Consider the following 27766-nt stretch of genomic DNA (forward strand, 5'->3'; position numbering starts at 1 on the left):
TAATCGGGGGCTAACAAACTGCGGTTTAAAATGCAACGATTATTACCACGTTTAATGTCGATTTCTCGACAATATTCGGTGATGAAGATGTCGAAACCTCTGGCAGCAAGCGAGAGTCAGAAATGTCTAAATATCGACACTTCCGATCTTCTCTGTAAGTATTTTTGAAAACACTGTCCTCGTTAGGTTATCAATATTTCTCTGCATTTTAGCTGCATCCATGACTCAGTCACAAGCAGCTTCTGTCGTCAACGAGTCTTTACGCGCAGATGCGATTCCTCTGCTGGATCAAACGGCCGCAGAAGTTTCAACTACTACGTTCGAGGTAACCACATCGAAGATCGAGTCGCAGATTATCGGTGATAAGACGCCATTGCCATTCGAAGAGATCCCTGGACCGGCGATTTTGAAGATCTGGGAGAAATATTGGAAATACGTGCCGCTCCTCGGTACGCAAGTGCTTTCCAGTCTGCTAATCAACAGATTCACCCAGGGTACGATCTGTTGAAGTACCAATAGGTTGAAATTCGAAGAGACCAGTATTGTTTCTATCTGTACAATTATCGTTGGAGAATTTTAAATGTGATTGTAAGAAATAGTGGACAGAAAACTTTTAAAAGGAAAATTCGATTTGCTCTTCGAATTTCCAATTGCGCGTTCCCTTTGGTATCTCGATGAAAGAATAGTTACAAAAAATAAAAAAATTCATCACGTAAATCTCGTAAAAGTTTGAAATAGCTCAGTGTCAATCCTGTCTCTGCGGAGATAGGTGATTGTTAAATTTCAAACGACGAACAAATTTTCAGGACGACTGACGTGGAATCGCAATGTAACACCCTTAAAATATTTATTCAACGAATACGGTTGTATCGTAAGAATTAATGGACCTCTTTCAGGAGACATTGTCATGATTCACAGGTAACCTTTTCCAAGGTAATAATTTTCGATAGCTCTGTCTTATTACGCTTTTGCTCATTACCCTTGTTCATTAATGTAGACCCGAACACATAGCAGAGGTCCTTAAGCAGGAAGGCGATACGCCTATAAGAAGCGGAATCGATATTCTACAACATTATCGTCTGAACTATCGTAAATATCGTCTTGCAGGGCCGTTTTCTATGTAAGTAAATACCTGCACCTATCACAGATAATTTGTATACACGTAAAATTGAAATCTATTGATCAAAAAATTATTTAGGCAAGGTACAGAATGGGTAGAAGTGAGAGAAAAGGTGGAGCAAATATTCGGTCAAATTGCCCCAAGCTTTTTTGGGAAGATCGATACGATTTGCGACGAAGTTATTACTAGGATATACAAAATACGTAACAGACAAAATGAAGTATATATATTACAGTTTATACAATTTGGTAATGTAAGCCTTACGATACAACACGATAAATTAATGACGCGAATAGGTGTCTGCTAGTTTCCACGAAGACATGATTCGCTGGGCCCTGGAGTGTTTTTACGACGTAACATTCAACAAGCGGCTCGGCTTTTTGGAATCACCAGGCTACAATCCGACGTCTGAAACATCAAGAATTATTAACGCCTTGTTAACAGCTCACAAGTACATGAGCCGCTGTGAAACTGGCTTTCAAGTGTGGCGATTTTTCTTGACTCCATTCGCTAAGAAGCTCTTCGAAGCTTGTGACGTGCTCGATAAGTAAGTTGATGATCAAAATTTTGTACATGGAATTATTTCCAGGAAATTTCGTGAACGTCTTCTTCAGTGTCATAGGAAAATATGTCCGCCAAGCTCAAGGTAAACTTCGAATTCGCAAATCTCATGCAGAGAAAAGTTTAATGGCTGAGGATAGTTCACCTGTTTTGGAAAAGCTTCTCGTGAACGAAGGTATTCATCCAGACGACATTTGTACGTTGCTGATGGATATGATCATTTTAGGTGTTCAAGCGGTAATTATTGACAGCATAACAGCAGTGACAATTATGTATAATGAAATTTAATGTTTATTCGATTTTTAGACGGCAAACTCCGAGGCGTTTATATTATATAATTTGGCAAAGAATCCACGGACACAAAGAAGACTCTACGATGAAATTACTTCTGTTTTGCCAAATAACGATGCTCCTTTCACGGAAAGAACATTGAAAAATATGCCATATCTGAAAGCTTGTCTTCAAGAAACTTTAAGGTAGTAATTTTCATAAGAGTACATATCAAGTAGACATCACTATTATATTATTACGATAATGATTTATTTGATTCAAAGACTACATCCTGCTATCCCCTACATCACTAGGCTGTTGCCAAAAACCATACATCTTCATGGATATACGATACCTAAAGGGGTAAGCGTAATAGCAAAATATAGTTAAATAAGATTATTGCTTCGTTAAGAAATAAATTCTTATAGACATTTGTCATAATGGCAAATCAAATTACTTCGCAACGCGAGGAGAACTTCGAGGATCCGTTAAAATTCCGGCCAGAAAGATGGTTGTCTAATTATGCAAAAGAAGATACAGACTTCAGCTATTTACCTTTTGGATATGGTGTGAGATCATGTTTAGGGAAAAGTATGGCTGAACTAAAAATGATGCTACTGACAGCAAAGGTATTTACTGTTAGATTTAATTATATTATTGTAATCGTTATTAATTGATCGCGTTATTCGTATTTCAGCTTGTACGACAATTCAGAGTTGAATATGATTATGCTGACATCAAAAGCAATTTTATGATGGTGAATGTACCCAATAAGCCACTTCGTTTCCGTTTCGTGAATAGATATTAGTCTATACGATAATAATCAAGTACTAGTTACTGCAAAGAAACGCATAGATAGGAATATATTATGTTTTTTGTTATTAAATCAACACTTCGAATACAGCGAGGCATAATTTAGACTAAATAACAGTAGTTGTGATTTATCGTACATTTTTATTGAACATTCATTACGTCAATAGAAAAAATGAAATAAAATATTGTTAGAAAGGATTTTGGTTTAATTTATTATCTATTCGAGACTGTTTAGACGCGTAATCGGACATTTGATGTTGAGAAAAAGTTAAAAACTTAAAGGCGTACAGAACCTGCAAAATGGATATAAAAAGAAATCTTTTAACAATACTTCTAAATTATAAGATCCAGATTACCTTCACATAGAATTTGAAAGACAGGCACTTTGAAGTCCGTATATCTTTACGGACGTTTGTCATTATCTCCATCCATGGGACACCATGAACATTATAGGCAACGTTACGTGCCTATTTTAGATGTACAGGTAATCCTTACGAATTAACCTATAAAATCGTTTCTATAATCTTGCCAGCATCTCAAATTTATCCTTTTGATCTGTAGTGCTCTGAGAATGAAATATAAAAAATTATTAAGATGTAACGTCAAATATAAAAATATGCACATCATGCTCAAAAAATTATCCCGCAAACGGGACAACTACGGAAAATAAATTCCCGAAGGAAATAATAAAAAAATTAGTCGAAAATTTATTCCGATGCATAATATGATTTCTATGGTATAGCAGACCTGTATATCTTCTATCTGTAATAACAAATAGCACCTGCTACTTTATTTTTCCAATTTAGCTCTATCATCAAACCACACTGCTTTACTGCGCAACCAATCAAGAATAAAAGTATTAGCTGGCATTATATGAATAAACGGTAGGTACCTTACAATTAGATAAACTTTCTTCCACTAAATCTCTAGATAAGGCAGCTTACTCAATTTTACACTTAAAAATTTTCCCGTAAAACTCATCGTAGAGCTTAATGTTCAGTGCAGATTAGAAGCGCGTCATCTTTCCTCTGCGTAACTTTCCTAACGGTTGAAACTAGTGGAATTTAATCAATGAAATAAGCAGATCACGGGAAACAATTTACTGTGTAACAATTAAATCATTACACAATTCATAAATGATTGCTAAATATCGTCAACTACTCAATCTTCATCTTGATACATGACAACTCGTAGAGCCGTAAACATAGAAAGCACGTTTGTGATGAACTGAAATATCAAATAGTTGGTACCTAAATTATTACAATGATAAAGATGGCAGTGAAATCGATTAAGAAAAACCATTCCATTACCGAGCAATAATAGTTGAGTGAGAAAGCTGGAATGATACACCTGATTCTTAAGATGACCGGAGATTGTGGAATCATCATGAATAATATAAATTTTTGCATCCTTAGAGACTGTTCATACCATTTAGATTGGTAAACCGCTCGCATAGTATTTTCACTCTGGTAGAAAAATACACTTAACTGTAATTCTTAATCTGAAGCTACAATATTAAATTTTAAAACTTACTACATCTATTAAGTTGTCAGCTGGCCACGCGCACATGAATACCGCCATTAGCACAGTTACAGATACGGTAACGAATTGAAGTTTCAGAGTAAATGGTTGTCGCTATTTGTTCGAGCAGATTTTAATAATCTTAATTGTAATAGCATATTAATTTGTCTTATTCGTTACTCACTCCGATAAAAATGATACCAGCAAATACGCTTTCTACGCCACAGATGCATAGCGTAATCAGAGTTGTATATCGAGCTGTGTTCGCCACTTCTTCTGCGTATCTAAAACCACACGTTTGAAAAATATCTATGATATTTTCTAATACCTTATATTCTCAAAGATATACAATTTAATCGAGTTCTTTTTCATCGTAGAATCGTTGCATACCTTTTCAGAGAATAATATTTTTTTACGCATTTTATCAATGATTTAACACTGTTAGCGGTACGTATTTCGATCATTAAAATCTCGAAGCGCGCTGCAGCGAAGAGCAACAGTAACGCGCAAAGTATATTGGTGCACAGAAGTGACGAGCACTGCATACCCACGAGCGATTGTTGCAAGAAAATAATGCTCCTCACGGGTTCAAAATCAACTGGGAACGGATATTCTGCATTCGTTGGAAAGGGATCGGGTAAGAAGAACGTTCCAATGGGAACAATTGCACCGCACCAATAAAACCAAGCTGCAGATGCCGCGTAGTATATGGCGTACTTGTCCACGTATCGTTGGAAGACCTGTTTCTCGTATGAATTTGCTTTCTTACAACAAGATTTCATCTCTTCGATTAATCGCTGCAATACGTTCTTGGAATCACTAACTTTTGAGACTGCTATTACAGATGAATCTTACCTGATATCGATCATACTGATTGAAACTGTAGAAGGAATGCAGAAGTACTTGTAGAACAGCAAGTGCCAAAGAAATTGCTTTACAAAACATTACTGTATCATAGCGGTGCACATATATTGCATACAACAAAGGACAAAAGAGTAAAAGTGCATTGAGAAATAACACGGATCTCAAGATTTTGAAGCAAAGTGTCTGAAACTTTGTAGCTGTCGATGAAAGCGGCCAACAACAGGACAATCCCAGGATAAATTGAGTAAAAGCAATCGCTGTTTTTGGCGCTACATTTCGAAACATACCGACGCGAACTTAAAGCCAACTACCGTGTCAAGAGATCACAACGTTCTGTCTTCAAGCAGAACGTTTTACTTTGAAATAATTCGCGAGAATTCTAATGAAACTAATAAAGAAATCGTGTAGAGGTAATAGTTCAGTTGTATGCAATTACTAGTATGTATTCTTAGTATGAAAGAAATAAAGTATGAAATAATCCCTGTTGCAATACTAATAACAGCCTGAGAGTTTTCTCTCGAATTCCGCTTGAATACTTAATTCTCCTTTATGTGCTACTACTGTGGGAGATATCGCATATGGAACAGGCTGCAAATTAGTCGACACATTTCGCAGTACGATGTCTAACATAAGTTCACTATCTGCGAGTATTAGAAGTAATAATTATACACAAAATGTTTGAACGATGATAGCTTAGGTAATAAAGATCCCTTTCCAAGTAAACAAATAATTGATGTTAAATGATTCAGGCATTTATTACATGTGTAAGTACAAGTAATGAAACGAAAGGTATCGTTTGTTCAGTTACTGTAGTATCCAATTACGAATAACGCAGTTTCTACAATGTCCGTAGTTATATTTCGAAAGTGGTTTTCATTGAAATAAATATCTGTGTTCATAGAAATTCATAAAAAGCCGATGTTAATACGCGATTAGTTATGAAATAGTGTGACATTAGTCGCGATTATCACAAGGAATGGTTCTTTACGTTCTTATTATATGGTTCATTCAGTACCTCTGATTAATTCTTTCATAATTATGACACTCGAACGCTAACTTACGTTAACGAAGAGAAATGACACAAAGGGAATTCTAGTGCTATACGTCTGAGGGAAAGTATTAATGTAAATGAGTAAATTTGCAGTTCTGCAAAAGATGTGATTCTTGGGAAAAGCTACACGCAATCTTGGTGATGACGAAGGAACACTGAACGATTGGCCATAATTCGCGTCACGTTTGTCGTGTTGTGTGTGGTGCATTACGACTGAAAGATTGCTGATTACGTCAATGGGTGACTTTTTCAATATTTAATATTGATGAAACGCACGAACTAGATCCGACTGGTTCTGAAATCTTGTAGCGATCGTATAAGAGTATGAACCATTTCTCTAACTTTGGGAATGTTTTGTGTTGTATGAGTTCTTTCTATTTCAGTGTTATCTCGCGGTCTATTTTTTACTTAAATAAGTATTAAAGGAGGGTATCTACAGTCGGTTGCGTGAGAGCTTCTAAGGCGCGATAGTGAGATTTTCTGTGATTTAAGAATCATCGAAGGTCTTGGTTCTAAGCGCGATAAGTTCACGGTAGTTCAAGTAGAACCTCCAAGCGATGTAACGATTATTGCTGGTTGATTATATCGTTTTTCTAGAATTCTCCAAACAGGTGAATAGTTTATCCCGTTGTTACCGAAAGATTCAATCGCCTTAACTGATTTCGTGTCGTAGGCAGGACCGCAAGTATATACATGAATTTTCTTCATCGATTCATATATTGTCGTGAACAGTGCCATTCTTCGTAAGAATCCATAAATATTGGTAAATTTATTTTAGAAAATGTGATTTCATTTTATAAGAAGTCGGTATGAGACTGAAATGTGTTTTGAAAGTTCCGTGTATTTTCTGTCGAATTTTGTGATTGAGTAGAGCAATTGATAATTATGCACAAAAGAGGGTCTCAACTCCAATTGTTGTGTGTTAAATTCATGTCATGTGTTTTATATTATGCGTTGAATTTTGGATATGCTGTAGAGCGGAGAGTCATAAGTTATACACATAAATTATTCGCTCGTGGTGTGAACCGATCGCGGTTCAAAATATATGACAAAAAAGAAAATGGTATTTATTACATTACATTTACTCCAATGCAGGTGGTTGAAAGTGAAATTGCATAAGCATCTGCATAGGATTGCGATCGTAACAGTGATAAGGCATAGATAGGTTAGATCTTTTGAGTCACGATCGTCCCACACTTCGGACAAAGTGAATATGAGTCAAGACCTTCTTCTCTATAACATCTCTCAATGTTAAGATCATTGGAGCTGAGTGTACGACGTCAGTCTGAACTAATTCGATCTGTGATTTAATGAAGGAGATAAATTCGTCTTCTGAATCTTCTAACTATACGCCAATATTCGTTACGGGTGTTTCTTCTTCATAGTTATCGAGTAAGCGTGCGAATTCTACTTTAAATGGGTCACGTTTCGATTTCAAAAACTTCATGCGATCTTCGTGACTAGGAGCCATATTATGTGTTTTTATGTGAAGATAGGGTAAGAAAACACGGAATCTAAGTGATATAAATAAGTGATTCGGGAGCAAAAGTACGACTGACTGTTCGAAGCGGCGATACGACTGGCACGATGAAGAGATATGTGCTGCTTCTAGTCAAGCTTACGAATACTACAACTTTACATGGTGATCACTTGTCGTTGAAGGGGTGTTACGTGGATGTGATGATCCTAACGCTTCTGATGCAATTGATTCTAAGCTATGGCTCCTGTCCTGAGAGCGGATGTCAATTTTCTTGAACGGTTGACTTCATTTGCTTCATTCGATTCTGTCGTTGTTGGATATCACTTTTTCCGAGTAACCGACTCCTTTGACGACGATGAGTTCTTCTAAACACAGGTTCGATAGAGTTCTTCTTCCGAGGATGACACTCCTGATGTCACTGACTTCAGTGATGTGATCTTCAATTTCTTCCGGACTGATGCTTCCTCCTTGGTACCGATATACGGTTCCAAGAACCATGTGGAATCGAGCGGAAGGATTCCCATTTGATTAAGGGGTGTAACCAACAATGTTTGCTCTTGTGATGTGTAGTTACAAGAGATAGATTAATTACTATTGATTGATTGTGATTTTTATATATGTGTATATAGCTATGCAGAGTTCGCGATACTGTTACGATATTAAAACGCCTCGCGATGTGTGAAGCGATTTACTGAGAGATAGCAATTTGACTTGCCTTTTTTCAGATATGACTAGAATTCTGACGAAAATGTGCTGTTTCAGTATTCTTAATACCTCGTATGTTCCCTTCCATTGCACGTTGTGCCCGTTGGAAGGGTCATCGAGGCCCAGTGTTATGTGCGAGTATCCAGGAAGTGGAACATACAACCTTGAGGAATATTCAAAAGGGTTCAGCTTATATCACGAAAACCATTAGATTGGCCGTAGTATGACCGTTTGAAAACTCCAAGGTTTATGACAGAGTCTCAGTTATTAAGCACCGGAAAAGTGGCGTGAACAAGTTAAAAGGGTATAGCATATCCGCTAAATTACTCACGTACCATTTGAGCGCTGCCACACAGGTGGTCGAAGCACAAAACTTCTATTTCTCAAAAGTAGCAACTGTTCAATGCATGTAATTATTTCTATGAAATAACAGACCCGTATGTTTCCTATTTGTAATAGCAAATTGCATCTGCTACTCTATTTCTCAAATTTAGCTCAATCATCAACTCACACTGCTCTAACAAGCACCCGTTCAAGAACAAAATTACTATGTGGTATTGTACAAGCAAGCGGTAGGCACCTTACAGTTAGATAAATTTTCTTTCACTAGATTTTTAAATCAGACAGCTTACTCAATTTTTATTCATTGCTTCAAATTTTTTCCGTAAGACTTATCGTAGAGCTTAATGTTCAGTGCACCACGGATTCGAAACGCGTTCTTTCCCTTATGCAACTTACCTAACAGTTGAACTAGTGAAATTTAATCAATAAAATAAGCAAATCACGAAAAACAATTTACTGCATAACAATTAAACCATTACCTAATTTACAAAATTCAAACGACTGCTAAATATCGTCAAGTATTCCATCTTCATCTTGAAACATGACAACTCGTAGAGCCGTAAACATAGAAAGCACGTTTGTGATGAACTGAAATATCAAATAATTGGTACGTATATTATTACAATGATAAAGATGGCAGTGAAATCGATTAAGAAAAATCATTCCATTACCGAGCAATAATAGTTGAGTGAGAAAGCTGGAATGATACACCTGATTCTTAAGATCACCGGAGATTGTGGAATCATCATGAACAATATAAATTTTTGTATCCTCAAAGGCTGTTCATACCATTTAGATTGGTAAACCGTCCGCATGGTACTTTCACTCTGGTAGAAAAATACACTTAACTGTAATTCTTAATTTGAAGTTACAGTACTAAAATTTAAAACTTACTACATCTATTAAGTTGTCAGCTGGCCACGCGCACATGAATACCGCCAATAGCACAGTTATAGATACGGTAACGAATTGAAGTTTCACAGTAAATGGTTGTCGCTATTTGTTCGAACAGATTTTAATAATCTTAATTGTAATAGCACATTAATTTGTCTTATTCGTTACTCACTCCGATAAAAATGATACCAGCAAATACGCTTTCTATGCCACAGATGCATAGCGTAATTAGAGTTGTATATCGAGCTGTGTTCGCCACTTCTTCTGCGTATCTAAAACCACACGTTTGAAAAATATCTATGATATTTTCTAATACCTTATATTCTCTAAGATATACAGTTTAATCGAGTTCTTTTTCACCGTAGAATCGTTGCATACCTTTTCAGAGTGTAATACTTTTTTACGCATTTTATCAATGATTTAACACCGTTAACGGCACGTATTTCGGTCATTAAAATCTCGAAGCGCGCTGCAGCGAAGAGCAACAGTAACGCGCAAAGTATATTGGTGCACAGAAGTGACGCACATTGCATACCGACGAGCGATTGTTGCAAGAAAATAATGCTCCTCACGGGTTCGAAATCAACTGGGAACGGATATTCTGCATTTGTTGGGAAGGGATCAGATATGAAGAACGTTCCGATGAGAATAATAGATGGGCTCCAATAAAACCAAATTGCAGATGCTGCGTAGTATATGGCGTACTTGTCCACGTATCGTTGGAAGATTTGTCTTTCGTACGAATTTCCTTTCTCGCAACAAGATTTCATCTCTTCGATTAATCGCTGCAGTACGTTATTTGGATCACTAAATTTTGAGATGACTATTAAAGATGAATTTTACCTGATATCGATCGTGTTGACTGAAGCAGTAGGTGGAATGCAGAGGTACATGTACAACAGCAAGTGTCAAAGAAACTGATTTACAAAACATTGCTGTATCCTCACGGTGCACATATATTGCATATACCAAGGGACAAAAGAGTAAAAGTGAGTTGAGAAATAACACGGATCTCAAAATTTTGAAATAAAGTATCTGAGACTTGGTAGCTGTCGATGGAAGCGGCCAACAACAGGATAATCCCAGGATAAGTTCAGTAAAAGCTATTGCCGTTTCTGGCGTCGCATTTCGAAACATACCGCCGCGAAGTTAAAGCCAACTACCGTGTCAAGATATCACAACGTTCTGTCTTCAAGCAGAACGCTTTGCTTTGAAATAATTCTTAAGAATTGTAATGAAACAAATAATGAAACCATATAGAGGTAATGATTCGATTGTATACAGTTATGCGAGTATTCTTAGTACGATTGAAATAAAATATGAAAGAATCCCTATTGCAGCACTAATAACAGCCTGAGAGTTTTCTTTTGAATTCCGCTTTATTACGTAATTCACCCATGTGTGGTTACTGCTGTGGGAGACATCCCATATGGAACAGCCAGCAAATTACTGGATACATTTCGTAGTACAATGTGTAACATAAGTTCACTATCTGCGCGTATTAGAAATAATAATTGTATACGAAATGTTTGAACGATAATAGCTTAGGTAATAAAATTGCCTGTCCAAGTAAACAAATAATTGATGTTAAGTTATTCTCGAAGTGTTATCGTTATGTTACATGTGGAGGTACTATGAATTAAATGAAAAGTATTGTTTGTAAGCTACTATAGCACAGGCAGAGAGGTTATACCTATGGAGGAGTCTTGGCCATATACCAGGCATAAGAAAATGCGTATCAGGTGTGATTATGCGAGAGGTATTCCTTTTGTCTCTATAGTAATTCCTTCACTCTGAGTTTTTCTCTTGCGGGGCGCTATTCAAACAACGACGGATCGCGGTGGGGGCGAAGGAGAGTGATTTTTTCATTGTGTATATATATATACTATATGTATGTATCTATTTTGTTTAACTGTTTGTGCATTTATATTTCGTTAATTATCTCTAATAAGTAATTTATATTTTGCACCATATCAATGATGCAAATATCATGCCTGACCTAGTTTATTAATTTCAACAATATTATCGTATACTTTTTTAATTATACAAAAAGATTTGAAATTATTGGTCAAAGAGCTTTTAGTTATTTGAGAGATAAAGTAGAATACGGTCATCAGACCACACACTTACGGGTATATGACCACAAGGCCAGCAACCACGATAATGACTAGGAACAGAAAAGTGTATTTCTTTCCGTTGATCCTATCCGTACGTGCTGGGACCCCTCCATTAGTATAAGCTCCATGAACACAAGTATCCAATTACGAATAATTTAGCTGCTACAATGATCCAAGTTATATTCTTCTCGTGATCTTCATTCAAATAAATATTTGTGTTCATAAAAATCCATAAAAAGCCAATGTTAATACACGATTAGTTATGAAATAGAGTGACATTAATCGCGATTATCACAAAGAATGGTTTTTTATACGAATAGAACCACGTTCAGAGCACATTCATCTTGAATTAATTCTGTATCATGACGCGCAAAGTAGTGAAGATGGAGAAGGCATTGGACAGGTACTGAAATGTTAAAGATTTATTATTTATATAATACCTTTGATTAATTCTTTCATAACTATGACACTTCAACACCAATTTGCCTTACCGAACAATAATAACGCAATGAGAGTTCTGGCACTATACATCTTATGGAAAGTACTAATGGTTTTTGATATGTTAACATATTCAGTAGATTTTTCTGCATTTCCAACCTCCGGTCATACCAGGTCGAATTATATGCACTTTGCGGAATGCCCATGCTCTAAGAATTACGACACATTAACAAAGATTAAATATTTACTTCTTCGGAAAATACAATATGATTTACCATATCTATCAAGTAGTCAGCTGGCCATGTGTATAAGTAAATTTCCGTAAGTACAGTAACACATGCACCTATATACTGTATCTTCACGAACAGAGGTACATCCTGTTTAACAAATTTGTGTCAATACTTAAATAGAATAATCATTGTCACATGCATTATACTATACGCAAAACGTTATAAAGTATACGTACTACGATCATCATAATACAACACAAAGTCAAAGCAAATGTGGCTACTCCAACAGCGTAAAGTACCATAAAACGAAAATTATTAAGCACTTCTTCTCCGTATCTATAAAAAATAATCGCTAATATTGTACATAAATGTATCGTTTAATACACGCTTCATCTTCTACATGTTATTTTTACCTTCTTAAATGTAATTGTTTCTTAACGCAATCGATCAACGTATCAGTGTCTGTGCTCCGCTGCAAATTTACGGCCAAACACTCAAATCTCGCTGCCGTGAACCAAAGTAAAAGCCCTCCAAACGAGCTTATGCATATTTGCGCAGCGGATTGAAAACAAACGCAAACATGTTGCATATATATGATAATATATACTGATGTATAATTTACAGGAAACGGATATTCCACATCAAATGGGAAAGGAACTGGCAAAATTGCAGGTCGTAATGAAAACCCAACCGCAGTTACATACGTACATGCTATGGAACAACCGCAGAAAACATAGCACTTCTTGATGTACTTGTAGAAAATTTCTCGTTCATATTGTTCCGCTTCTTTGATACAAACCATCATTTCCTCGACTATACGCTGTAACTCATAATTAGGATGAATTGGTATAATTTTGGCTGTGGTATAGGGGACGTCACGCTGATTTTGATAGGTCTGAAGTATGTATGATATCGAGATCTATATGCTGCATAATTTTTCCCTATACACACAATTCTAACTCGCTTAAAATTTTCCAGTGATATGTAAAAATATTGTTACTATGTACCATGTTCTTAATGTTTCGAATTTGTTTGAATTTATCTGAATTAGGTTTGTGTTAGATTTAAGTTAGGTTTGATCTACGTTATTAACCCTTCTACCTGTATTAATGCTTCAAAAGTAAACTAAATCAGACACAACAATAATGTTAGATTGCCAAAAGTCCTACAGCCATCTAAATCATGATAGTAAATAATGAGATGAATATCATTAAACCAGAGGCTGCAGCACATACTAAGAAAAAGTATTAATCTTTACAAAATACCTCAAATTCAACAAAATCGATGAAGCGTCCTTTATTCCAAATAATTATCTATTGTTACATCAAGTAACGACAGGTACTAAAACTTACCTGTAAAGACACGTGTTTGACGCAGCATACAATAGTCTGAAATATATTTTGTGATACACCTATTGTAAGGCAGACACACGAGGAAGTAGCGACCAAATCGTCAAAGTGTACATAGCAAAAATATAGCATTGGCAGAAATAGCAAACAGGCGCTTATAATACTGCAGATCTGCAATATTTTGAAACAAAAGATTTTATTTCTGTCGCTGTTGATAGGAAGCGGCCAACAAAGAGTTATAACTACACTGAGCCACGCAATGTGAATAACTTTCTCTGGTGTTATTTGTTTCGTCATGACTTCAAAAAGTGTTTGCCCTGTGAATCTAATACAATAGATTTAACTGGTGCCAGAGTTCGATATATACAGACTATCGAGGGATAGAACAGATGTAATTTAATCGTTTTTAATCCAAGCGGATATTCACAATCGTCATTGGCATATAATTGGTTTGTACGTACGAGAAATTTAATAAATTATTACATTGAAGAACAAGTTTTATCGGTTTGCGATTTTCTTCACAGTAGGCCGCTGCCAGCTGACTTGACGCTAATCATTATTGCTTGCATTATACATTAAAAGTATGTACCGTATTAGACACGTGCAAAGGGTAGTTATCACGCAACGGAGTTAATATTCGCGAAAGTCAAGGAGCGTTCGTTAAAATAAAGTTGTACACGTACAATGTTATATGCATATTCAGTCACACAAAAGTTTGTTTGCGATATCCGCTCGAAGCTACGGGCCACGTCCTTTTTTCTCAAGCGATCTTCTTACGTCGAATCCAAAAAGCACCGAAATGTTCCGAAATATACTGTAAGTAATGCAACGAGAAGGGAAATGCGAACGATTATGAACACAATCCTTAATCATAACTGACATTGAAGAAGCTCGATGCTTAGAAATTTTAGGTTTCGATTTCCCGGTAAATAATTCTATTAATATTATATATTTGATATTAAAGAAATATATTCAACGAAATGTTCTTACTGCTTGCAATTCAGACGAAATAAATTTATTGCATAAACTTTTCGCGTGGTTTTTCCACTCTGATAATAAACGCGTGTTTAATTATGATACTTCATTCGAAGCAACAAATTTTACTACTACCATTATTGTATTGTCATATGCTCTTTAAGGTATGTAAGTTTATTCATCTCTTTTTCATCACAGAATCATTCCATACTCTGTTACAAATTTTGTCAATGACTTAGCACTGTTAACTGTGCGCATTTAATTAGACATATTTCATAGGTTTCATAATTATACTTTGATAATAGCTTTTATTCGTACATATATTTGTGTGTTATATCCATAAAATACGATATTATTACACAATTAGTTATAAAATTTAGCGACATTAATCACGATTATTGCAACGAATGTTCCTTTATACGAATAGAACCACATTCAGAACACATCCATCCTGGATTAATTGTGTATCATAACGCGCAAAGTAGTGAAGATGGAGAAGGCATTGGACAGGTACTGAAATATTATAAATTTGCCATTTATTCAAGATCTTTGAATAATTTCCTCATCACAATTATGGCACGCGAACATCAACTTACCGAACAGTAGTAACGCAAAGAGAGCTCTGGCACTATGCATGCGATTGAAAGCGTTAGCGGTTGTCGATATATTAACACATTCAGTAGACTTTTCTGCATTCCCAATTTCTGTTCATACCATGTTGAGTTATATATACTTTGTGGAGCGTCCATACTCTAGAAATTATGAAAAATTAACTGATTTTAAAAAAGTGAACATTTGTATTTCTCCGGAACATAGAAACCACATCTTTATTACTACCATATCTTTCAAATAATCAGCTGGCCACGCGTATAAGTAAATTTCCATAAGTACAGTGGCACATACGCCTATAAACTGTAGTTTCACAAATAGAGGTACATTCTATTTAAATAAATTATGTCAATAATTAAATAGTAGCATCATTTTACGTTACATTACACTATATGTAAAGTGTGATAAATTTATGTAAAATTTATGTATATAAAATGTGATAAATTTATAAATTTCACTTACTACAAGCACCATAAGAAAACACAGAGTAATACCAAACGTGGCTACTCCAATGGCATACAGTACCAAAAATCGAAAACTATTAAACACTTCTTCCGCGTATCTAGAAAAATATTACTAAAACATAAATGCATCGTTTGATACACATATTACCTTTCAAATACTATCTTTACCTTTTTAAATGTAATTGTTTCTTTACGCAAACAACCAACGCATTGATGTCCGTGCTCCTCTCCAATTCCGCGGCTAAACACTCAAATCTCGCTACCGTAAACCAAAGTAAAAGCGCCCCAAATGAGCTTACGCATACATGTGCAGCGGTTTGAATACAAAGGCAAGCATGGTGCATATATATGATAACATACATTGATGTATAATTGATAGGAAATGGATACTCCGCATCAAATGGGAGAGAAACTGGCAAGATTATAGGTCGTAACGAAAAACAAGTCGCTGTCACATACGTACATGCCATGGAACCACCGCAGAAAACATAGCATTTCTTGATGTACTTGTAGAAGATTTTTTTCTCGTATTGTTGTGCTTCTTTAACATAAGTCATCATTTCCTCGACTGTACGCTGTAACGCGTAATTACAACACATTGGTTTAATTTGAGGCAAGTGTGTAGAATGGGGCACGTCTCACCGATTTAGATAAGTTTGAAATATGTCGTTAAGATTAATCTTATCACTTCTGATACTGCAGCACATACTCAGAAAGATCTCAAGCTTATCGGAATCGGTGAGATGTCTCGTATTCTAAACAATTACATACCTAGTTTTACGTCAAATGATGATTGAAATTAAAGCTTACCTGTAGAGAATCGTGCTTGATGAAGCATATAAGAGTCTGGAAAATATTTTGAGACACTCCTAATAAAAGGCACATACAGGAAGAAGTAATGACGATATCATTTAAGTGCAAATAAATCGAATATAATATTGGCATAAATAGCAAGCAGCCACTAATACCGCTACAGATTTGTAGAATCTTGAAACAAAAGATTTTATTTCTGTTGCTATTGATAGGAAGTGGCCAACAAAGGCTTATCACTACGCTGAGCCAAGTAATATGTATAACTTTCTCTGGTGTTATTTGTTTCAACATAACTATATAAATTGGTTGCCTTATGAATCCAACGAAGTAGATAGAACCGGCACAATGGTGTGATATATTACAAACTATCCAGAATATATGTAACTAAAGTGCTTTAAAAGCAACTGAGTATTCATAGATGTTACTTGAATATAATTACTGTACACATACGAGAAATTCAATAAATTATTACATCCAAGAACATGTTCCACCGGTTTGTGATTTTCTTTACAGTAGTGCGCTGCTAGCTGACTTAACGCTAATCATTATTGGTTGCATTATACATTAAGAGTACGTACCATGTTAGACAGGTGCAAAGGGTAGTTATCACGCAACAGGGCTAATAATTCAGGAAAGTAAGAAAACGTTCTTCGAAAAAGAATTGTATACGTGCATAAAGTCATGTATATATTCAGCTATACAAATACTTGTTTTCTATATCTACACGAAGCTACAGTGCACGTCCCTATTTCTGAAGCGATCTTCTTACGTTGCCACTCGAAAGAACCAAAAGTGCTATTACAAACGTCTTTAGAAATGTCGCGAAATATACTGTAAGTGACGCAAGCAGAAAAATACATGTGAACGTCGATGAACACAGATCTTACAATTAGCTAAAACTGGTATTAAAGAAGTTCAACGCATCGAAACTTTAGATTAATCGGTAAGACATTTCACTAACACTAACGTTACCAGGCACGGTAAAATGACCGGTTTCAAAATTTAATTTCAAATGCTACATTCATTGTTATTTCTTTTGTTCGTCTAATTTCTTTACGTAATATTAACAAAACGTGTTATATTAACAAAAATTGAGAAATTGATCGATGTTGGCCTGATAATGGCCTGGTAAAGTTAGTGTTAATATATCTAATTCTAAAGAAACATATTAAGCAAATATTGTACGACTTTCTGTTCGAACACAATAAATTTATTACATGTTTCAGTAATTTACATATTCAAATAACGTATATCAGGAAAATTACGATTCAATCATTGATCTCATTGCCATGAAGTAGGACGATACTGTAGTTATAAACTATAAATCATTGTACCAAATAATTATATCAGTTTTTTAAGAAATACTTCTGAAAGTAACATGCTTACGTTTGCGAAATATTCCAAGGTAAGAGGCGGTAGCAAACCACTCATTCTAATGAGTAGCGGTTTTTGACTTCTCTGCATCATAATAAGCATGGAGCTTTTCATGTCTTTTGGCTTTCCTAACCATTGAACGTCGGTGATCGATTTTGCGAACTGCACGCTCTGCAAATAGAAGTTTAGCTTCAATTATCAAGCTAAAAATTATGGGCTCTGGAATCGAGGAAAGTAGAATTTCGTTTAATTGCAAAGAAAATGTATGAAGACGATGTCGATGCCAGATGAGATGATGTTCTATCAACATTACTATTTGGTTGGCTTACACTTTCTTTTAAATCGTCCGCTGGCCAGGAGATGACGTACAGGCGGGTACAACCAGACACCACAAAAGAAAGATACTGACTCATTACGGCCAATGATTGATTCTGAATGTTATTATAAAAATATTCATTTAAAACAACTCGATGTGTGATACATTAAGATCCCATTCCTTGCTTATTTATTACGCTACGCTACGAATGGTGCAGAAAGGAAAGCTGTCGAGCAGGCCAGACTCACGTAAATCAGAGGGAAAGCTCCGCATATCACAGCGCTTCCCATCGTGGCGTTCGTTTTGAATAATAAAGTCTCAACAGTAGCTTTAGTATCCTCCACAAATCTGACCATGACACGGTCTCAATTTACTTAATTCGGTAAAGATTTAACTCTCTGGCATTGTTTATTCTATACCTTTAAATGATAAATGCAGTACGATGCACTGCATCATGCATTGATTCAACGCAGTCAATGAAATATTGATTATATAAAAGAAAAATTCAAATAACAAAAGACATTAGCGTCATGTTCGGCTGTTTTCTTAAACGATTATTTGATAGGTATTTAATAACAAAGTGATAACATGAGATAATAGTACAAAAATTGAAATTCATGTTTAGACGAAGCTACTGATTATGTCAGTACAATCTATTAGTACGATGAATTAGCAAAATATCGCGATTGTATCATAGAGCATATGATATTTATACAGAGTAGTTGGTAACTGGTGGTACAAGCGGAAAGGGGGTGATTCTACGCGAAAAAAGAAATCGAAAATATGGAATAAAAATTTTTTTTAATTTTTCTTTTTAATTTTTCCATCGAGACAACGATCTACAGTGAGATCCGTTATAACGAGACGTGATAAAGTGCACGCGTACCGAGCGAAAATTCAAAGTCGATTTTCTCGAAAACAATGCCTCAAACGAAAAATTGTTATTCTATATTTTCGACTTCTTTTTTCGCGTAGAATCACCCCCTTTCCGCTTGTACCACCAGTTACCAATCACCCTGTATATGTATATTTATTAGAAATCAGTCAAATGGTGTTGTCGCCCTGAGGAGAACACTTGGAAGAAACGATGTGCGTGTGAGAGGAGTGCATTTCTTACCGCTATGCTACCTTGGATGTTATCTTTAGAGCGATTGACAGTAAGTATTTTAAAAATTCGCTTCATAGTCAGTAGCCTGTTTTTCAAACCATTATTTCCTTACTATGTTTTTCAATTTTCTGAAATATCTGATTAACTTAATTTTTTCAAATATCTCATTGTGCGTTGTTCTGTTGCCCAAACGTTACACTAAGGCTATATTTGTATGTATATCTTAATAGAAAAGAAATTTATCTTACCCTATTATTTCTTGGTGTTCCTTGATACAGCTTACCAGTATGTCAGAGCTATTCACGTGCCGTAGTTTCATTCTTAGTATGTCTAGTCTGGCTGCGGAGAAACTGAACAAAACAGCGATCGTGAAATCAACGCCAATGCAGAATGCCGTTTGAAAAATGCAGTAAACTTGGTTAACGTAGACCATGCAATATATTCCGAGTGATTCGGTGGAAAATGGAAGCCATCCATCTGCTGGTAATTCTTGGGCCGAGAAGAAAGGCGCCAAACTAAATGAGATCGCGGTTGCGATATATCCCATTGCAGTTACCGAGAGAAATTGCTTGTAACGATCCATGTATCTTTCTATTGCCTCAGTCTCATGTTCACTGGCCACTTCCAGGAATGCTTTGACTTTTCCTATCAGAACCTGAATTGATTAAAAAAATCGACAAATCTTTTTACCGTATCTTTAGTGTGAAACATCGTTAAGCTCGTGCTTCAAACCCAAATAACCTGTAGTTGAGCGTTATTCCTTCTACAAAGAATCAAATCGAAGAGCACCTCCAGTAGAGCTGTTACTTCGGAGACAGTTTTCATTAAAATAGGTATATCGTGTCGAAAGTGAAAGATAGCGAACACCAAGGATATCGTTAGGAAAATAACATTTAATATCGCAAACGACCATCGAATGTTGCGAAAAAAGATTTGTTTCTTACTACTATTCGGATCAATTGGCCAGGTGCACGTGAACATTCCAGCCAATTCCACTATGTACAGTACTTGACGAATGTTCACGTTAAACATGCTCATTTCACTGAATGTTCTTTAGAAACATGGAACACCGAACGAAATAACTTTCACCCTGATGTAAATGTTCGTAAAACAGCGGCCAACGAAGATCAATAAATTATTCTCATTAATCATTCAGTGTGGGACTATTACATATCACACGCAGAGTATCCGGAAAACCCGAGTTATTATTTCCCAGTAAAGGGTCCGTTTTGTAGTTTCCTCGATGTTCCAAGTAGTGTTTTATAACGTAATTGTTGGATAGTAACGAAGATTATAGGGAACGGGGTTGGTGTATGCACGATACAGATGTTATCATCTATACGTATATCTTTCATATTCGATTATTTCATTCTCTGTTGCATCCATACGCAGGTAGTTGCTTCACATGGCATACACGATGCACAACGCCACGAAATTCAAAGTGCTACGATGTTTTAAGGTGTAAAGATTCTGTTACTTTAGAGCTTCGGAGCACCGCCGAATTCTTTTGCTTTTGAGATCTAAAATACTCTTTAGCACATGCACGTAAACCTCCGCGGTTGGGATACATGCGATACCGAATCCGTTATCGAGGTTTAGTTTATCCCATTATAGTAATCCAATTGAAAGCTGCAGTAGTACAATACGACTTACCTATACCACAAATTTATACTACTACCCTATGCGACACGGTAAACCCGAATATTTGTTCACCTTATCGCGTGACTTTTCATTCACCTCCTAAGCTTTACACCTTTAGAATTCGAGACGTGTTCCGACTTCTTATCACTGCCAATAGTAAGGTTTACCTCTATGTGATATTGTATTGTCGACGGTAGGTAAAATCGTACTTACCGTACAATGAAAACGTATAGACGATCGATATCGCTCTATATTATCATTCGGGTTGCATTGAATAAAATAAAACGAAAATTGTTAATAAAATTCTACAAGTATTATAAAAATACTAATAAATAGATATTCTTACGTAACAATAATAAGTGTAATAATAAAACGAGTAATGCTTAAGTAAATTTTACAGATTATAGGTCAGCGAATTGTCGTATGGGAGGTGAAATGATAAGGAGTGTTCGTGGAACAAACATTTCGAATTCATAATTCATCACTTGTCAATTCATTAATATTATTGGTTAGTAAATTATTGTGCAATACGATTCTGTGGATAAATTTACCAAGGAAATAACTGATTTATTAAGATAAATCAATAAGCGTGGTTAATTGGCAGCGGGTATACCTATTGAATGATTTCAGGTATAAAAAGATTCGGGAAAGGTGTTTGCTGTTTATTCACTGGAAATGAATAAAAATACGCGTTGTAACTTTACATATATACGACCGACAAGAAAATTTTCACGGTGAGTAGCTTTGAAATTCCTGAGTAAGCTTCTACGTTTCTATAAAACTTGACGTTTTCACGCGTTAACGAGACGTTTCGAATTTGCAATGCAATGAAAGAAAACATTGCCGAGTCGGGTAACGATCCGATCATACCTCGCGAAAGTTTCTGGTTATATCAAATTTGATATTATTATTCGCTTTATGTATACGGTTTATTTTACTACATTGTCCTATGCTCTTGGAAATTTTTGCTCTTTAAATTAGTTGTATTCAACTCGACTGAATTGCAAAATGTAATGAATATTCGACGTTATCCTTTGTAAACGAATATAGAAACTCTCTTGTTTCAAGCTTGTTTGGAGTTTGTATAATTACAAACGCCAATGGAAGTGTAATACATTACGAATTAGATTGCTGAACGCGAATGACATGTATCTGTGACACAAGTTCGAGCGCTTATACGGAATTTACAGTGACGAATTTCTATACTTCGTTGTGTGCAATTACACGTTGAACTAACAGAGTTGTCAAGGAAAGATGGAGCATGACAGTATAAGTGGCGGCGACAAGAGCCAAACGTTGATCCTTCGATCTAATTTTAAAACAATTTCCCTATTCTCCCGCTATATGATATTCAATTTACGAAAATAGTGAACTGGAAAAAAGAAACAACTACCGGACCAAGAAAATATTCGCGATGTACGATAAGAAATGAAAAATGAATATCCATCGAAGTTAAAACATCGTACGGGTTAAACTGACTGAATCGATGAAACATATTATCAGCAATTTCAATTGTTCCCATGATGTCGTAGCCGGCCAAACGAATCGGAAAGCATCGTGTTCCTCAACGCCCCGTAGTAATATGATAAATTCTGCCGATCGATTTGTTCAATCGTGTACTGATATTCCATTAAACGAAATGGTCGCGCGTCCTGCGTAACTAAACGCGAACAGCGTGATCGGTAACGATGGGTCCACGTTTTTATTCCAAACCACTCGACTATTCGATGCCGCGACTGCATGGCCGAAATTATTATTCAATAACCGGCTTTAACAAACACATGCCGATACATCCTAGTAATTATCCGAACCGACGTTCTCCAAAATTTCATTCCCCAAAATTACAACGCGAACGTAGTCCACACACCGTTGTGTTCGTTGCCATACCGTTATCGACAACATATAACGACGTTCAAACACTATTATCGAGTTTAAAAGACTATTCGATCTATACTGGCTGATCCTTTGCTAATCGTAAAACTTTATTCACGAATCAAAATCGGTGCGCATGTATCATACATGATTTTACGTTTAATTCTGCGTTAACGGTACTAATAGCGAGTGGACAGTAGCGTTTCATCGTAATGAGGATAGAAAATTTGTATAACGAGGACACCGGTGGACATCGTATTTCCCATATGAAATGCCCTATGAAATTGATAATTGCGGTTGACTCGGATTCGCTCATTCATTCAATTCAATTCAACAAGATAGACGAACTGGTTTTATGAAAATTGAGATCTGTATTTTACATCATTTTACATATTCCATAACAATTTACGTGTTTACACATTTAAACATTTTACAACATTTTATACTACGACGGTCGTGTTGTCCCCGTGCTTTTGGTCAATGCTCAGCTCTATACGACTTGATTTAGCAAGTCGCTTTTACAGTATTTGCTAAACAAAATAGAAGGTATGAATTAGTAGTCGAAGTATCGTATTCTTAAACGAATAAAAACATAGGAATTATTTTATTTGACACAAGACGCTACCACGTGATACACGACGAAAATTAAACTGATAAAATAGAAGACAGAAACAAAGCGATTTCATTAGCCAGTTCGATTAACCTTATCACCCTCTGAGAATACGTTCTTTCATTAGTGCAAAATACGTTCTATACCGTCTATGGCGTGACGTACCGTCGATATCGAGCAAACGACTAGGACAAAGAACGTACATTTCACAAAATGGCTAAAACGCTCCTTTCTTTTTATAGGATACCTACTAGTAAATGAGCGTGGGAAGAAGAACGACTAATACGGGCGCAGTCGTGCAAGCCGTTACTGTTAGAAGAATCTCCGAGTCTGATAACGTGACAACTGTGTTCTTCATTGTAGCTTCCTGCGACATATGAGAATTCTAATCAACGATGGAGCGCAATTTTTCTTGGTCACGGAGAAGACAAAGACCCTCGATCGAGTTTCAAAGTGTTAACGAGCACGATTAGAATTCCCAAGAGACTCTGCTCAAGAAAACCTTAATCTCTTAAGTAGTGATAACACAACGAAACTTTATAATCCAGTTTTCGATGCAAATATTCTCCGGGCCTTTGTTTCGTTGAACCGAACTCGGGGGCAACCGAAACAAACAAAATTTCATTCTTACCGACGAATCGGTCTATAATTAACTAAACAAGTAAAACTTTGACCATTCTCTTTCTTATTCGCTACGTCCGCTGAAACACCAAAGATTCGTTCCGTAAATCGTATTGATCCCGTGGTAACTCACGATTTCTTTGAGTTATATTGTAATACGTTTGTCGTATCAAAGTTGGACATCGATTCATTAGAATATAAACACGAAGCTTAACAGCGCGACAGAGAGACAACGCTCAAGGAAATAGGAAAGGCTGCAAGGATTGTGGTTGTAAGGAAAAGAAGATGTTCTATAAGAATCATAAAAGTCCGGTATTCGTATGAATTTTTCTTAAAGGCAAACAACTGAAATAACTTTCTCCAACGAAATATTTGCTCTTTTGTCAATAGCAAGAAAAGCTGAATGTACGAATATCGAAATTGGAATCTCCTAGCGTAGTCCATGACGCCACATTTCCATAAAGTAAACGTCTATATAGATACCGATCGACATTTTTTCTGTGACACGCTCGCAAAAGGCCCAATAATAATTTCACCTACATTTTTGGCGGTTCATTTCCAACACGACGATATTATAACTAAAATTGAAACTCTGTTCCGATTCGAAAATCGAATCGAGGGAATGTTTTTCGATTTTACGATCCCTACAAAGGGAAAATTGCAAGAATTCCATTGCTATCGCGAGAAAATAAGGCACAATCTCACGATCTCGAGATCTCTCACGAAATTAAGTTAAAATATTTGTTGGCCAACCGCTTGTCTTGTTGTTCTCGTTAAAAGTTTGTCAGATAGGACGGTTCTTTCGTTTATTATTTAACTTGCCTTGTTAAAATCATGTGACCCGGAAACGCAATATCGGTCGCATAAACAGCTTAATCACGCGATAACCGGGAGCGGACTTTCGACGCGCAGAACTTTACGAGGTCGTGTGCGCGCGCCAACCAATAGTTATGCAGACGACGAAAACCAGAGAAGTTTCGGCTTTAAAGCTCCCCGAGGAGAGCGTTCAACGCCTACTGGAACCTACGGTTTCCTTCCTTTCCAATTTTACACCGATTGCAAGAAGACGGCTGCTGACGACGTTCAACTCTCGGAACGTCTCTGCTTTCCTCGCTAACTCGCCTGTATTTACGTGCCGACGAATATTTTGCAATACTCGCTGTCATGAATTACCTCGTGCGTTGTAAGTATTCACTATACTCTCTGGAAATCTAACGAAAATTTGTTTGAAATTAGGCAACGGAGTTTGCATGACTATTAATGAATTCCTATAACTATGCTATGGTGGATGGAACAGAAAATAGAGTACAAGCGTTCTGAAAGTGCTTAATTAATGTTCGTACAATTAAACGTGTTAAAAACGTGTAAATACGTACCGTGGATTCTGCTGTTAGACAAAGAACAACAGATGAGAGGAAAAACAAGAGCGTAGCTGGTGAAAACATTTCGCTCGATAACCGACGACCAAATGCGGAAAGTTTCTACCTGTTCTACGGTATTATCTACGTGGCAAAGTTCACGACGCCGATAAAACGATCGATTGACGGATCGACGCTTACTACGTTTGATTTTATTGCTATACTCGCCGACGTGGAAAGAGTATCTTATCTGGCGTAGATAACATATTTTATGTGAATGCTGAACACTCATATATATAGATAGATATATGTAGCACACAGGTGTAGTTTTGTACGAATCAATGACGAATATTCGGATATATTTGTGGTCATGAATAGGAACGAACGTTGTTATTCCCCTTTTGTTTTATATAGCAAAAAACTAGTTTCGCGTGGACGTGTTATTTATTTCCCTTATTTTGTTCGCCTTGAAGAACGGGTATCAGTAGCTCGTTCTTCGTATCATGCAATTACGTTATTAGATTTGTGGATACGCTTACCCTGTGGATTACCGGGCAAATATCTTCTCAGTTCTACTTCTTCAGAGATTGAAATCAAACAGAGAGTTCGTTCGCAACTGGTTCCTACTGGGAACGATGGATCGCCTAATGCATCATCGTTGATTATGTTGTATAATTGGAAAGGCAATCGTTTTTCGTGGCCTGGGATTTCACCGAAGCTTTATGACTCTACGAAACAATTTCGTTGTTATAGATCGTGCATATTTTTTGAGGAGATATTTATCAGAAACACGGCGAAGATAATTCACAAACAATCAATAATTTGTCTATGAAAAAACAGTAGAAATAAGATATATCGTATTACTTTAACATAAATTTTTCAAATTCGACTTTTATCACTCTGTATGTATATCTATAGGTGAATGTTTGAAGGTGAATGCATCATAAAAGAAAAACCGAGATATCGTATCTATATGCAAAGAATGTTACGCGTTTTAGCGATCAAGTGCATCCCCTCGATATCACCATAGGAAGCCACCGTGTTTCGAAACGAAAAAAGGAAAAGGAAAAAATAGAAAAATGGTGAATCGATCGAGAGAAAGAGAGGCAGAGGAAGAGAAAGAGAGAGAGAGAGAGAGAGAGAGAGAGATAGGGAGGGAGGCGAGGAAAAAGCAAAAACTGCACGGATACATCTGTTTCCGGCACTTTTTGCTTCTCATTTCGCCACTGAAGGCTCAAAGGACACCACCGGAAATTCCATACGCGCGCTGCCTATCGCCACCACCCCCTGGTCAATTTCCTCTCTTTTTATTTTACCGCCAATTTACATTGCACTCCCTGCCGAGCCCCGCTTCGTTACTGCTCACTGACCAAAGTTAATGGAATAACCGACGAATCGGTCAACTCGATTTTTTTTTTTTTTTTTCTTACCTATCCTTGTTCAAGCGTGCATAACCGTGTGCACGGTTTCGGTTGAACACGGTATGCAGTAACTTTACATTTGAAACAAGAAATTTGATCAGAACTTGCCACGTTATACGCTTAAATTATAAATAAAGTTAAAGCTCTAAGTATAGATTAGGTGGGAGAATTTGGAAATGGAAAAGAAATTAAGAAACTGGATAAGAGAAAACGTTGAACTCTTTCGTTTAGCGCGACAAAGTTACAAAGCTTCCTGGCGAAAGGATACAGGAGGAGAACAACGTGTAAAGTTAAGCAAAATGTACGCGTCTGGTGCTCATATTCCGGCTGCAGCGGCGCGAGCGCGCCAATTTGAAGACAAAAGGTGGGAGAGACTGAAAAAGCTTGTGCGTTCTAATACAGACGCTAGGAACACAATATTTCCACACTTCTTGGCTTTAAAAACTCTGATTGTATTTACGCTGGTACGTGCCTGTTTGTATATACGTGTAATGGAACTAGAAGTATACCGATAAAACGAACGCGCCATACACAGGGTAAAACGAACACGATAAGGAAAACGTTTGCTAGTATTCCCTTGCGGATTATACAGACGCGCGAGTAAAAATTAAATTAAAACAATGGTGGGTCGTGCGTAAAACGCGTTAATCTCTTCTTTCTCCTCCATCATCCTTGGTTTCTCTCTTTTCTAACTTGGTCGTTCAGTAAAATATTATCGTTCCTTCGATCGAAACCAGCTCCATCTCTTCGAAATATAATTGCTCATTCGATGATCATTCAGGGTTTCGCACGTCGATGATATAGAATCGACTGTTCGTTTCATTTGGTT

At 36.4% G+C, this 27766-nt stretch overlaps 5 protein-coding genes, 1 long non-coding RNA gene and 1 pseudogene across 6 annotated transcripts; 1 reads left to right on the forward strand and 6 right to left on the reverse strand.

Annotated features, from left to right (window-relative positions):
* Nucleotides 1–81: 81 nt before the first annotated feature.
* Nucleotides 82–2973, forward strand: LOC138183063 (probable cytochrome P450 12a5, mitochondrial). The gene is made up of 11 exons (XM_069119597.1): nt 82–154; nt 213–494; nt 807–918; nt 998–1120; nt 1199–1340; nt 1417–1667; nt 1735–1918; nt 1988–2157; nt 2236–2314; nt 2380–2580; nt 2649–2973. The coding sequence occupies exons 1-11, from the start codon at nt 82–84 to the stop codon at nt 2757–2759; spliced, it is 1728 nt and encodes a 575-aa protein (XP_068975698.1). The 3' UTR covers nt 2760–2973.
* An 879-nt stretch (nt 2974–3852) lies between these two features.
* Nucleotides 3853–5478, reverse strand: LOC138183365 (uncharacterized). Its single transcript, XM_069120192.1, has 6 exons — nt 5141–5478; nt 4676–5082; nt 4470–4569; nt 4298–4399; nt 4075–4230; nt 3853–3991 (listed from the first exon to the last, which is right to left on the reverse strand). Exons 1-6 carry the CDS (start codon nt 5432–5434, stop codon nt 3926–3928), a joined length of 1125 nt encoding a protein of 374 aa, XP_068976293.1. The 5' UTR covers nt 5435–5478; the 3' UTR covers nt 3853–3925.
* A 3753-nt stretch (nt 5479–9231) lies between these two features.
* On the reverse strand, nt 9232–10758 carry LOC138183256 (uncharacterized). The gene is made up of 6 exons (XM_069119929.1): nt 10465–10758; nt 10000–10406; nt 9794–9893; nt 9622–9723; nt 9399–9554; nt 9232–9315 (listed from the first exon to the last, which is right to left on the reverse strand). The coding sequence occupies exons 1-6, from the start codon at nt 10756–10758 to the stop codon at nt 9232–9234; spliced, it is 1143 nt and encodes a 380-aa protein (XP_068976030.1).
* A 1438-nt stretch (nt 10759–12196) lies between these two features.
* Nucleotides 12197–14052, reverse strand: LOC138183332 (odorant receptor 49a). The gene is made up of 5 exons (XM_069120060.1): nt 13759–14052; nt 12820–13226; nt 12643–12742; nt 12452–12553; nt 12197–12385 (listed from the first exon to the last, which is right to left on the reverse strand). Exons 1-5 carry the CDS (start codon nt 14050–14052, stop codon nt 12200–12202), a joined length of 1089 nt encoding a protein of 362 aa, XP_068976161.1. The 3' UTR covers nt 12197–12199.
* Nucleotides 14053–15389: 1337 nt separating this feature from the next.
* Nucleotides 15390–16557, reverse strand: LOC138183257 (uncharacterized; annotated as a pseudogene).
* A 1309-nt stretch (nt 16558–17866) lies between these two features.
* Nucleotides 17867–21258, reverse strand: LOC138183172 (odorant receptor 49b-like). The gene is made up of 6 exons (XM_069119784.1): nt 20156–21258; nt 19663–20069; nt 18555–18654; nt 18320–18421; nt 18003–18161; nt 17867–17934 (listed from the first exon to the last, which is right to left on the reverse strand). Exons 1-6 carry the CDS (start codon nt 20450–20452, stop codon nt 17878–17880), a joined length of 1122 nt encoding a protein of 373 aa, XP_068975885.1. The 5' UTR covers nt 20453–21258; the 3' UTR covers nt 17867–17877.
* A 2020-nt stretch (nt 21259–23278) lies between these two features.
* LOC138183173 (uncharacterized) lies at nt 23279–25881 on the reverse strand. Its single transcript, XR_011174006.1, has 3 exons — nt 25535–25881; nt 23789–23904; nt 23279–23457 (listed from the first exon to the last, which is right to left on the reverse strand). It is a non-coding gene; the product is annotated as an uncharacterized LOC138183173 (long non-coding RNA).
* Between the last annotated feature and the right edge of the window lie 1885 nt (nt 25882–27766).

This window comes from Bombus flavifrons, chromosome 9 (assembly GCF_040668555.2).
Source record: "Bombus flavifrons isolate JBK064 chromosome 9, iyBomFlav1_principal, whole genome shotgun sequence".
NCBI classification, from domain to species: domain Eukaryota; kingdom Metazoa; phylum Arthropoda; class Insecta; order Hymenoptera; family Apidae; genus Bombus; species Bombus flavifrons.

Excerpts from the sequence above, each read along its gene's own strand:
- LOC138183063 (XM_069119597.1), top strand. The coding sequence starts at position 82 with ATGAAGATGTCGAAACCTCTGGCAGCAAGCGAGAGTCAGAAATGTCTA. Across the intron at positions 1,668-1,734 it reads GCTTGTGACGTGCTCGATAA|TGTCATAGGAAAATATGTCC; the intron begins GTAAGTTGATGA and ends CGTCTTCTTCAG. Across the intron at positions 2,581-2,648 it reads TGATGCTACTGACAGCAAAG|CTTGTACGACAATTCAGAGT; the intron begins GTATTTACTGTT and ends TTCGTATTTCAG.
- LOC138183365 (XM_069120192.1), bottom strand. The coding sequence starts at position 5,434 with ATGTTTCGAAATGTAGCGCCAAAAACAGCGATTGCTTTTACTCAATTT. Across the intron at positions 4,570-4,675 it reads AAATATTATTCTCTGAAAAG|ATACGCAGAAGAAGTGGCGA; the intron begins GTATGCAACGAT and ends GTGTGGTTTTAG. Across the intron at positions 3,992-4,074 it reads CACTCAACTATTATTGCTCG|TTCATCACAAACGTGCTTTC; the intron begins GTAATGGAATGG and ends TTGATATTTCAG.
- LOC138183172 (XM_069119784.1), bottom strand. The coding sequence starts at position 20,452 with ATGAGCATGTTTAACGTGAACATTCGTCAAGTACTGTACATAGTGGAA. Across the intron at positions 18,655-19,662 it reads GAACACCAAGAAATAATAGG|ATTTGTGGAGGATACTAAAG; the intron begins GTAAGATAAATT and ends TGTCATGGTCAG. Across the intron at positions 18,422-18,554 it reads GAGCTTTCCCTCTGATTTAC|AATCAATCATTGGCCGTAAT; the intron begins GTGAGTCTGGCC and ends AATAACATTCAG.
- LOC138183256 (XM_069119929.1), bottom strand. The coding sequence starts at position 10,758 with ATGTTTCGAAATGCGACGCCAGAAACGGCAATAGCTTTTACTGAACTT. Across the intron at positions 9,555-9,621 it reads CTGACAACTTAATAGATGTA|AGTGAAAGTACCATGCGGAC; the intron begins GTAAGTTTTAAA and ends TTTTTCTACCAG. Across the intron at positions 9,316-9,398 it reads CACTCAACTATTATTGCTCG|TTCATCACAAACGTGCTTTC; the intron begins GTAATGGAATGA and ends TTGATATTTCAG.
- LOC138183332 (XM_069120060.1), bottom strand. The coding sequence starts at position 14,052 with ATGACGAAACAAATAACACCAGAGAAAGTTATTCACATTGCGTGGCTC. Across the intron at positions 13,227-13,758 it reads TCAAACACGTGTCTTTACAG|CGTATAGTCGAGGAAATGAT; the intron begins GTAAGTTTTAGT and ends TATGAGTTACAG. Across the intron at positions 12,386-12,451 it reads CTGACTACTTGATAGATATG|AGCATGGGCATTCCGCAAAG; the intron begins GTAAATCATATT and ends CGTAATTCTTAG.